Source organism: Protomyctophum parallelum (assembly GCF_964188405.1).
Source record: "Protomyctophum parallelum genome assembly, chromosome: 17".
NCBI classification, from domain to species: Eukaryota; Metazoa; Chordata; class Actinopteri; order Myctophiformes; family Myctophidae; genus Protomyctophum; species Protomyctophum parallelum.
This window is the reverse complement of record NC_139719.1, coordinates 43,759,160-43,771,288: the sequence shown is the minus strand read 5'-3', so window position 1 is coordinate 43,771,288 and position 12,129 is coordinate 43,759,160. Positions and strand designations below refer to the sequence as shown.

Sequence of the window (12,129 nt, the reverse complement as noted above, 5' to 3'; positions counted from 1 at the left end):
CTTTGTTTGTTAATCTTTGTTTTGGCATTTCAACTTGGTTGAACCTGACAATGCGTTGTTACTCTTTGCACACTACAATGAGCTGATATTTATTTATTTTGCACCTGAACAGCCTACCATGTACAGTGAGTGCTGCTATACACCTTATGTTTAACCACATGTACATACTGCACCATATGAATATGTTATGTGTAATATAATAAACATGGATCTTGCACCAAACATCCTGTGTTCTGACAGTAATGTGAAGTTGATAAATTGGGCTTAATGTTTATAGGCATGTACCTCATATCTTGGATTCAGTGTTAAATAGAAGCATTCCTTAGATGTCTGTCCAGCACTGACTTATTTTCTTGTAGGCTATAGATGGAAAAAGGAGGGGGAGAGACAAACGGTTAAGACAGCATGACTGCAGACAGCTGGTCAAAACTGTAGGGCACATTCATAGCGGTGTACCATTTAATCTATGCTGTCTCCTGTCTGTGTCAACCACACGTATGTTTCTATAGTATGTACGGTATGTGGGCTCTATAGGAAGAGCTCTAATTTGACAGTATAAATGTTCAGCTAAATCAAGCACTGTTTAAATGGGTCAGGGCACATTAAATGTAACTAATGTAATTAACTACTGAATATCTTAAGAGTATTATAACTTCTTTCTAGGTTCTCACTTGATGATGATGCCAATTTACTAATGGCTTCTATCTTGCAGTTGCAAATGTATTCGGAAGGTTAGGAACACACAAAGCTATATTTATTATCATTCATGCGTAAATGATCTAATTTCAATACAATACCCCCTTACCCCTTTGTTGACTTCAGAGTTCAGATTGCTTTACTCCGCCTCCGGTCGGTTCCACACACGGACTGTTATGATCAAGAAAGTGAGGGTGGAACGTCACTCGTTGACTAGCATGCGTTGTTTGTTTTGGTGAGATGTTTTGGCCGTTGACAGTCTCGCGATGCATATGCAGCCCAGGCAGAAAACTTACTATGTGCTCTTCTATAATAAAAATAAATAGTTATTAAGTCGAAAAACAACCACTCGGAAAAAACGTGTGATATCACTTATGTCTTCTTTCATATTCCTGAACCAATTATATGACAAAGCTCGCAATCGTTCATTAATAATGTTTGTTATGAGCTGGTCCAGCCGGCTCCATTCACTGCCATGTATTCATTGCACTACCGGTGTGAGTTTGGCTCCCATGAAAGTGTCCATGAAGTGTCATGTCGCAGCCCAGTCACGTGACCACTTCACTTCCTTCTAAGAGCTTCCTTGGTACGATGATGTCACGCGCAACTTCCCCATCCAATGGTTTGCACATGCTCAGTGTAAACGGGAACTGTGATGATGGAGTGTTCCAGCAGAGGTGCCAGAGGTGCATGAGAATTGCTGACCCTGAACTGAAATAATAAAAAAGGATATCAAAAAAGAGAATAGTACCTACAAAGTTGATTTTGTTTTTATTTTAAAAAGTATATAAATGTCATAACTGTGGAAAAAAATGTTGTGTATAACAGACTGAAAGATAAAGGACACGTACATTTACTAAATGTTTTTGTATATTTTCCTTTCCATGTTCTTTGTCAAACTTTTATTTTTGTGAAATGACAAAGGAACATGGATACTGTTCATTCAAGTGCTGTGGATGATACAAAACATTTGAAAAGGGAAGGGTGGCTGCTGTTTAATTCTCTCAACTGTTCTGGATCTCATTATTTACATCACAAGTTATGAGCTTTCTATGTAGCACCTCTGCTGGAACACTCCATCATCGCAGTTCCTGTTTACACTGAGCATGTGCAAACCTCCCGCAGGAGACCGGGCCACACCTCCGTGCTCTATCCTCTTTATTTGTCCTAGATCCAATGACAGTCATGTGAGGTGAGCAACTCTTCCACTCATTAATGCTGATCATGAACAGCTGTGTGGGCCCAGCAGAAAGCCTCAAAACCTCTGCTGAGGACCAGTCAGACACTCACTTCTTCCTCAGACAGTGGCAGCCATGATGTTAGGCACTTTTAATCTTGTTTTTGGTGTTCTTCTCGGTCTTGGGTTTGCCCCAGGTAAGAGCTTTTTGGTTTGTTTCCAGTGTACATTTTGACCTGAGATCAGATTCTAAAAATGTCTTCTACATCCTGACAGTTTTCTGAAAAAGCTATGTTTCTATGTCAGTCCTTTGATTTTTCAATAATAGCAGATCTACAGACCTACAAGCTATGAGCTTGTAGATCTGCTATTTTTCAATACTTTACTGAATATCTTTCAACCAAGGTTCATGTTTTAGGTTGACCGCAATTTGCAACTCTAGATTTGTTTTATAATGGGATGAATCTAGAGTTGCAATACCCTCCATTGACTCTCCATGCATCCAATTTGCGTTTGCGATCTGCTTGTATTAAACTACAACCTCACCAACATTGCAGCTCTAGGCCAAGCTTGAATTATCCTCTTTCAATCTGCTGAGCTTTTGTCTCATAAAAATCCACCATAGACATGTTATGAGTTACTTTCTGTCAAGAAATTCTGTGCAGGTGATTATTTTTATGTGTTGGAGTTTGGAAGCGCTCATATCTTTTAATGGGGCGCACTGCTGCCTCCTGCATTATGTGCAAATTCGCAGGGCCGTTCAGTGACTTACAACGAGTGCTTCCAAACTCCAGCTCTTAGAAAAAATCACCTGCACAGAATTTCTTGACAAAGTATCTCATAACATGTCTACGGTGCATTTTTATGACACAAAAGCTCGGCAGATTGAAAGAGGATAATTCAGGCTTGGCCTAGAGCTGCAATGTTTGAGTTTAACGTTGTTTAATATACAAGCAGAATGTCAAGGGGATACTAAGGGGATGCCATACTGTGTGGCATAGGCTCAATATGTCAGTTTGTCACCTTCACATGCAATAGATCCTGTGATCCTTTTGCGATGTACATTTTATGGGGTCTAGTAGGACTATAGTAAAATAAATCACTAACATTTTGTAAAGGAACATATTTAGCCCCTGTCAAAAATCGCTAAAATTAAATGAAGCAGCAAATGAGAAATTAAAGGACACTCATTTACTTTCTCTATACTAACAACCTAAAACAATAACCTTATTGGTTGAAATTACTATAAAGCTTTTCCAGTCTGTTGACTTTGTCATTTTAGCATTTCTCAATGGGCTTTATATGCAAAGCAGCCATAATAAAATTGCTTCTCTTCCTTCACATGTCTGGCCAAAGTTGCCACTTATAGTCTCTGTTCCGTTCTGGTCAGAGTAAGGCCTCATTCACACCTATCAAACACGGATCAATCAAATGTTTGGTCATTTTGTTTGTTTTTTAGGCCACCTCAATGCTGGTCAAACCATGTGACTCCCATTGGAAAAGCATTGTGGTGGCCTAAAAGAATGACCAAACATTTGATGGGTTTTTGATACGTGTGAATGAGGCCTCAGGGTGCTGATATTGTGCATGTTTTCTCACTCCAGGTACCCTGGTGGTTCTTTGAGGGGGTTCCAAATGGACCCTTCATGGGTGTAACTCTTCTTGATTGTACAAATGGACCCATTATGTTAATTTCGGTTTATGGGTCTATTTGTACATTTCGGGGGCCTTGGTAGTTGTTGTGCTACACACTAAATGAACAGAGCCTTAAAGCTGCTACTCTAATCTATGCACTTTCCTCTTGTACCTCAGATGTGAATCCTGTTGCTTGTGCAGTAGCTGCATTGCAACACTTCATTTTTTTGTGTTTAAATAATGGGATTAATCTAGAGTTGCAATACCCTCAATTGACATCCCATTGATCCAAATTGCATTTCAGATCTGCTTGTGTTAAACTCACCAACATTGCATTTGTAGGGAAAGCTTGAATTATCCAAAGTGTTTGTTTCCTAAAAATCCACCGTAGACACAAATTATGTGCAGGTGATTATTTTTCTAAAGTGTTGGGTTTTGGAAAAGCTTGTGGAATAAGTAATTGTTGTACCCTGCCCTTTGTTTGTCAAGAGTTGTCACCAGCCGAGTTGGTGTGTCCAAGGCTTAAAGGTTTTTAAATACTTTTTAAAAATATCTACGGAAAAATGAATGGTAAATTATCTCCCGGACCGGTGCCCTCAAAGGGGGCAAATATTTGATGGCGCTAACTTAATTTGTCCATTTTCTTTTTGAAGTCATTAGCTGTATTAATAACTCCATGACTTGTGCCAACAGGATCCTACACGATTCCAGTCACGGCTGCCAACCAGACTATGGCTAATGACATGGGTGCTGCCAACCTGACTATGGCTAACGACATGGGTGCTGCCAACCTGACTGGCTAATGACATGGGTGCTGCCAACCAGACTATGGCTAACGACATGGGTGCTGCCAACCTGACTATGGCTAACGACATGGGTGCTGCCAACCTGACTATGGCTAACGACATGGGTGCAACAGATCCTGTGTTCTCCTTGGCAGACGCCTTGGCGGACACCTTGGCGGACGGCCAGGACGAGGCCGCCTTGGCGACAGCCAACGCGGCCTTGACGACAGCCAAGGCCAAGGCAGCCAAGGCTTGACGACCTCGGCGGCCTCGGCGTTGACGTAAGCCAAGGCCGAGGCTGCCGAGGAGGAGGCTGTTCTGTGTGTGTGGAGGCTGTTCCGAGGCTGCCGAGGAGGAGACTGTTCTTTCCGTACTTGGAGGACGTGGACATGGACTTAGAGGATAATGCAGTTACTTCAACCCGACTTCCTCAGGATGTTCAGCGATTATCATGTCTATCGACTTCAATTAAAAGTGTTTAAACGTATCATTGTGTCCTCCTTCTTTCCCCATTTTTAGTGTGATAATTTACTAAATGTGGGTTCAAGCTGTAACGTCTGAATATTCGAGGTTGAGTAAATCCCATCTTAAAACCTTCAGTTATTTTGGACAAATCGTCCCAGACTAGCCACTCCTCCACCTCTTCATTGGTTCTAAATAACTTGATGACATCTATGAACCTAGTAGATGTTTGGAGACTGGGGCATCCTGAAGAACGAGAATACTCCTATTTTTTTTCCCCTCTGTACATAAATCATTTTCTAGACTTGATTTATTTCTGTTAGACTCTAAATTGATACCAAATGTAATTTCTTCAAAATACCACTACATTTTAATTTCTGTCCACTCTCCAGTCTCCCTAGTTCTTGACCTCAATTTAAAAAAAACAATTTAACTGGCGTTTTCACTCATTACTCTCCGATACATCTTTTTGTCAGCATATGGCTGATAGGATCTCATATCTTGGAAATCAATGATAATCTAGCTGTTACAGACTCCACTTTGTGGGAAACCTTCAAAGCTATCATGAGAGGCCACATTATTTCATTTGAATCATTTATAAGAAAGAAAAGGCAAACGCCTCTCAGAAATTGAAATAGAACTATCACAGTTGGAAATCAATTACAGAGACTCTGCTGATGTGTCTATTTTACAAAATATTCTGACGTCAAAATACGAATACAATATTTCTTTCCACTCGAATAACTGAACAACTATATAAGATTAGCCAGAATCATTTTGAACTGGGGGATAAGCCTCATAAATGATTGGCCCGATACCTTAGAGGTTTACAAGCAAGTAGAGCTATACATAAAATCAAGTCAAAATCTGGAGAAATGATTATTCAGACGAAGCGTATAAATTACACTTTTTCAGAGTTTTATGAACAATTAGTGAAGTTGTATTTATACAACGTAGTTTCGGGAGAAGAGACCTCCTTCCGCTTGACCTTAACCACTCCTCCCTCATTATCAACAACTCCTCCCTCCTCATCAACTCACCTGCCTTTCATTATCACCCAGCCAATCCCCGGTGCAATCACCACAGCATAAATACACCTGCGATCTCTCAACCAAGTTGTTTGTTCTGCTCCACGACAGACCAAACATGGGTTGTGAGTACTGCACTTGTACATCGGCTATTTTCACTACTCTTCAAAATCGCCATCCTCCTCCACCCCAACCTCCTCCTTCCGCCTCGATTCTCTAGGAATCCAGGGGGGGGCAGTGACGGAGCAGAGACGATCAGCCGCTCATTCCGAGTATAGAGCAAAGATGACCGTCAGCTCCAGAGACTACGCCCCCACCCTGAGTCTCGCCCTACCTTGGGTTCCTCACTCCACTCCATGCATTCATCTCATTCTGTTTCAATAAACTGTTCATCTTGAGCGAAGGTGTGGTCTCTTACTAAGTGAATACACGTATATGGAGAAAATTCGCTACGACATGATGGACAACTCAAATAAGTTTGATGTTATAAGCCATTTCTAGATCACCTTGTTCAAATGTCACATTGAACCTCAGCATTTAGTTGTATGTCCTCCACTCTACACATTCTAGCAGTGTAATGTAATGACTCATTTAAAATGAAATCATGCCCTGTTCTTTTCTTTCTTTGTCTTTTTTTAATTGTGTATCTGTCTGTGCTATTTTGAAAAAGCTTAATACAAATATTAAAACAAACTGTTAACCACTTAGACCCTCAATACTTAGTGAAATTGTTAGCGCTATACTTTATGTATCCCCCCCCCCCCCTTGTCGATGGGGCTGTTTTCTCAAAAATGCAGAAATGTGATGCAGGCCATTAGTCCATTAATTATTTAATTTGACCTCAAAACTCAGCTGATTTTGTAACTTCAATATATATATCCTGAATGACAGAAGGTTGCCTGGAATTGTCTGAGGGGAAAGTCATCCAATATAAGGCAAATATTTTCTAAGTTTGCTTTAAGTAGCATGTGACATGTCAAACTAGGGGGTTTTCATGATTCTGAATCCATTCCAAGTGGAACTATGCTATGCTCATGCATAAAGTGAGTGGCAAAGTGAGTTTAAAATGTTGTTTAATGCAATCAGACTTTTCTGTGTGGATGTAAATGGGCTGTCAAGGCCAGAAAGTAGTCATTTTGCCACTCAGTAGGGGTTCCTGCATAACTTCACTCAGTAGGGGTTCCTGCATAACTTCACTCAGTAGGGGTTCCTTCATAACTTCACTCAGTAGGGGTTCCTGCATAACTTCACTCAGTAGGGGTTCCTGCATAACTTCACTCAGTAGGGGTTCCTGCATAACTTCACTCAGTAGGGGTTCCTTCATAACTTCACTCAGTAGGGGTTCCTTCATAACTTCACTCAGTAGGGGTTCCTGCATAACTTCACTCAGTAGGGGTTCCTTCATAACTTCACTCAGTAGGGGTTCCTTCATAACTTCACTCAGTAGGGGTTCCTTCATAACTTCACTCAGTAGGGGTTCCTTCATAACTTCACTCAGTAGGGGTTCCTTCATAACTTCACTCAGTAGGGGTTCCTTCATAACTTCACTCAGTAGGGGTTCCTTCATAACTTCACTCAGTAGGGGTTCCTGCATAACTTCACTCAGTAGGGGTTCCTTCATAACTTCACTCAGTAGGGGTTCCTTCATAACTTCACTCAGTAGGGGTTCCTTCATAACTTCACTCAGTAGGGGTTCCTGCATAACTTCACTCAGTAGGGGTTCCTGCATAACTTCACTCAGTAGGGGTTCCTGCATAACTTCACTCAGTAGGGGTTCCTGCATAACTTCACTCAGTAGGGGTTCCTGCATAACTTCACTCAGTAGGGGTTCCTGCATAACTTCCGGGTATGATGATGATGTCACGCGCAACTTCCCCATCCAATGGTTTGCACATGCTCAGTGTAAACGGGAACTGTGATGATGGAGTGTTCCAGCAGAGGTGCCAGAGGTGCATGAGAATTGCTGACCCTGAACTGAAATAATAAAAAGGATATCAAAAAAGAGAATAGTACCTACAAAGTTGATTTTGTTTTTTATTTTAAAAAGTATATAAATGTCATAACTGTGGAAAAAAATGTTGTGTATAACAGACTGAAAGATAAAGGACACGTACATTTACTAAATGTTTTTGTATATTTTCCTTTCCATGTTCTTTGTCAAACTTTTATTTTTGTGAAATGACAAAGGAACATGGATACTGTTCATTCAAGTGCTGTGGATAATACAAGACATTTGAAAAGGGAAGGGTGGCTGCTGTTTAATTCTCTCAACTGTTCTGGATCTCATTATTTACATCACAAGGTATGAGCTTTCTATGTAGCACCTCTGCTGGAACACTCCATCATCATCGCAGTTCCTGTTTACACTGAGCATGTGCAAACCTCCCGCAGGAGACCGGGCCACACCTCCGTGCTCTATCCTCTTTATTTGTCCTAGATCCAATGACAGTCATGTGAGGTGAGCAACTCTTCCACTCATTAATGCTGATCATGAACAGCTGTGTGGGCCCAGCAGAAAGCCTCAAAACCTCTGCTGAGGACCAGTCAGACACTCACTTCTTCCTCAGACAGTGGCAGCCATGATGTTAGGCACTTTTAATCTTGTTTTTGGTGTTCTTCTCGGTCTTGGGTTTGCCCCAGGTAAGAGCTTTTTGGTTTGTTTCCAGTGTGCATTTTGACCTGAGATCAGATTCTAAAAATGTTTTCTACATCCTGACAGTTTTCTGAAAAAGCTATGTTTCTATGTCGGTCGTTCTTTGATTCTTTCAAAAATAGCAGAACTACAAGCTATGAGCTTGTAGATCTGCTATTTTTCAATACTTTACTGAATATCTTTCAACCAAGGTTCATGTTTTAGGTTAGCCGCAATTTGCAACTCTAGATTTTTTTTATAATGGGACGAATCTAGAGTTGTAATACCCTCCATTGACTCCCCATGCATCCAATTTGCGTTTGCGATCTGCTTGTATTAAACTACAAACTCACCAACATTGCAGCTCTAGGCCAAGCTTGAATTATCCTCTTTCAATCTGCCAAGCTTTTGTCTCATAAAAATCCACCATAGACATGTTATGAGTTACTTTCTGTCAAGAAATTCTGTGCAGGTGATTATTTTTATGTGTTGGAGTTTGGAAGCGCTCATATCTTTTAATGGGGCGCATTGCTGCCTCCTGCATTATGTGCAAATTTGGAACAGGTGGTACGCAGGGCCGTTCAGTGACTTACGACGAGTGCTTCCAAACTCCACCTCTTAGAAAAAATCACCTGCACAGAATTTCTTGACAGAAAGTATCTCATAACATGTCTATGGTGCATTCTTATGAAACAAAAGCTCGGCAGATTGAAAGAGGATAATTCAAGCTTGGCCTAGAGCTGCAATGTTTGAGTTTAACGTTGTTTAATATAGGCCTACAAGCAGAATGTGAAGGGGATACTAAGGGGATGCCATACTGTGTGGCATAGGCTCAATATGTCAGTTTGTCACCTTCACATGCAATAGATCCTGTGATCTTTTGTGGCCAGATGTACATTTTATGGGGTCTAGTAGGCTAGGACTATATTTTGTGCCAAATGTCTGACTGTAGGCTACCTGGTGCTGTTAACATTTATGTCTAAATATTCAGTCAATCAAAGCTGAAGCCCAATAATTGACGTTTGTCAATGTGAAACTGATTGAAGTTTTGTTTGTATTATGATCTCAACTCACCGATACTGTCTCTGTCTCTGTCTCTCTCTGTGTCTCTGTCTCTGTCTCTGTCTCTGTCTCGCTCTCGCTCTCGCTCTCGCTCGCTCTCTCTCTCTCTCTCTCTCTCTCTCTCTCTCTCTCTCTCTCTCTCTCTCTCTCTCTCTCTCACACACACACTCTCTTCCACCTTCCAGGCACATTCGGCAGCTGTATGTTAGACGGACAGCAGTACAACGACGGGGATGTATGGAAACCAGAGCCCTGCCAGGCCTGCGTGTGCGACAGCGGAACCGCTACGTGCGACGAGGTGATTTGCGCCGACACGTCCGACTGCAGCGTCGACCCCATCATCCCCGACGGAGAGTGCTGCCTGATCTGCCCGGACCATGGTACGGAGCTCACAGAGCTGTGCTTGGCTGCTACCGTTTTGACCGGACAACCGCTGCTTTTAAAGTCATAGAATGGATACATTAGCTAAAACTAGTTTGAGTAAACGGGAGGTAAACGAGTGTAGATGGGTCAAAAACGTTGGTGTGTCCGAGGCTTAAAGGTTTTTAAATACATTTTGAAACATCTAAATTATCTCCCGGACCGGTGCCCTCAAAGGGGGCAAATATTTGATGGCGCTAACTTAATTTGTCCATTTTCTTTTTGAAGTCATTAGCTGTATTAATAACTCCATGACTTGTGCCAACAGGATCCGACACGGCTGCCAACCACACTATGGCTAACGACATGGGTGCTGGCAACCTGACTATGGCTCACGACATGGGTGCTGGCAACCTGACTATGGCCGAGGCTGAGATGGCTAATGACATGGGTGCTGGCAACCTGACTATGGCCGAGGCTGAGATGGCTCACGACATGGGTGCTGGCAACCTGACTATGGCCGAGGCTGAGATGGCTCACGACATGGGTGCTGGCAACCTGACTATGGCTGAGATGGCTCACGACATGGGTGCTGGCAACCTGACTATGGCCGAGGCTGAGATGGCTCACGACATGGGTGCTGGCAACCTGACTATGGCTGAGATGGCTCACGACATGGGTGCTGGCAACCTGACTATGGCCGAGGCTGAGATGGCTCACGACATGGGTGCTGGCAACCTGACTATGGCTACGACATGACGACGAGAAGACCTTGAGAAGTGAATGAAATCGAGCGGCCGGCAACATCTGACTTCATCATGACTTCCTCAGGATGTTCAGCGATTTATCATGTCTATCGACTTAAATTAAAAGTGTTTAAACGTATCATTGTGTCCTCCTTCTTTCCCCATTTTTAGTGTGATAATTTACTAAATGTGGGTTCAAGCTGTAACGTCTGAATATTCGAGGTTGAGTAAATCCCATCTTAAAACCTTCAGTTATTTTGGACAAATCGTCCCAGACTAGCCACTCCTCCACCTCTTCATTGGTTGTAAATAACTTGATGACATCTATGAACCTAGTAGATGTTTGGAGACTGGGGCATCCTGAAGAACGAGAATACTCCTATTTGTTTTTTTTCTCTCCTCGGTACATAAATCATTTTCTAGACTTTATTTCTTTCTGTTAGACTCTAAATTGATACCAAATGTAATTTTGTCAAAATACCACTACATTTTAATTTCTGTCCACTCTCCAGTCTCCCTAGTTCTTGACCTCAATTTAACTGGCGTTTTCACTCATTACTCTCCGATACATCTTTTTGTCAGCATATGGCTGAAAGGATCTCAGATTTCTTGGAAATCAATGATAATCTAGCTGTTACAGACTCCACTTTGTGGGAAACCTTCAAAGCTGTCAGAGGCCACATTATTTCATTTGAATCATTTATAAGAAAGAAAAGGCGAAAACTATGTTTCTGTCAGTCGCTCTTCGATTTTTCATAAATGGCAGATGTTATTTCTCAATAGCTAAAGCATACAGTAACATAGTGCTAACACAAATGGGTTCCCGCCCAGAATGGGTTAAACATCCTTAACTGTACAAGGCTGGTTTATCGTCTTTCCCAACTGTTCAACAAGCTTTGAATTATCATCTTTCTATCTGCAACATTTTTGTTTAATAAAAATCCATGTTATGAGCTGCTTTGTGACACATTCCGTTCAGGTGATACTTTGACGTGTTGGAGTATGAAAAATCGAAGAGTGACTGACATAGAAACATAGTTTTCGCCTTTTCTTTCTTATAAATGATTCAAATGAAATAATGTGGCCTCTGACAGCTTTGAAGGTTTCCCACAAAGTGGAGTCTGTAACAGCTAGACTATCATTGATTTCCAAGAAATCTGAGATCCTATCAGCCATATGCTGACACCTGTTTTGAGATTGCACATAATGCAGGCAGCAGGATATTATGTTATTGAAAAGGAGCGCTTCCAAACTCTCCAACACGACATGAAGTAGCTCATAATAACACGTCTGCAGTGGTGGCAATAAAGGTCTGCAAGTTTAACATTGTTTAATTATTGGAATTTTCAGTTTGAATATAATGGGGCTGTCAATGTAAAGGATGCTGTACACCAGGCTGTACACCAGGTGGCGGTGTTTAACCATTCTATCATATATGATGGGTGGGCAGTAGCCTGGTCATCTTCTGCACTATAGGAAGACTGTGCACTGGCCGGATAGTTGAGGGTTTTTTAGGCTGGTTTGTCAAATGTACTGCTTATTTGGC

The 12,129-nt window shown here is 41.7% G+C and overlaps 1 protein-coding gene across 1 annotated transcript; it reads left to right on the top strand.

Moving 5' to 3' along the window:
* Positions 1 to 9,676: 9,676 nt before the first annotated feature.
* On the top strand, positions 9,677 to 10,596 carry LOC310874788 (uncharacterized protein; the record flags this gene model as incomplete). The annotated part of the gene is made up of 2 exons (XM_083787652.1): positions 9,677 to 9,857; positions 10,166 to 10,596. The coding sequence occupies exons 1-2, from the start codon at positions 9,680 to 9,682 to the stop codon at positions 10,594 to 10,596; spliced, it is 609 nt and encodes a 202-aa protein (XP_083643778.1). The 5' UTR covers positions 9,677 to 9,679.
* Between the last annotated feature and the right edge of the window lie 1,533 nt (positions 10,597 to 12,129).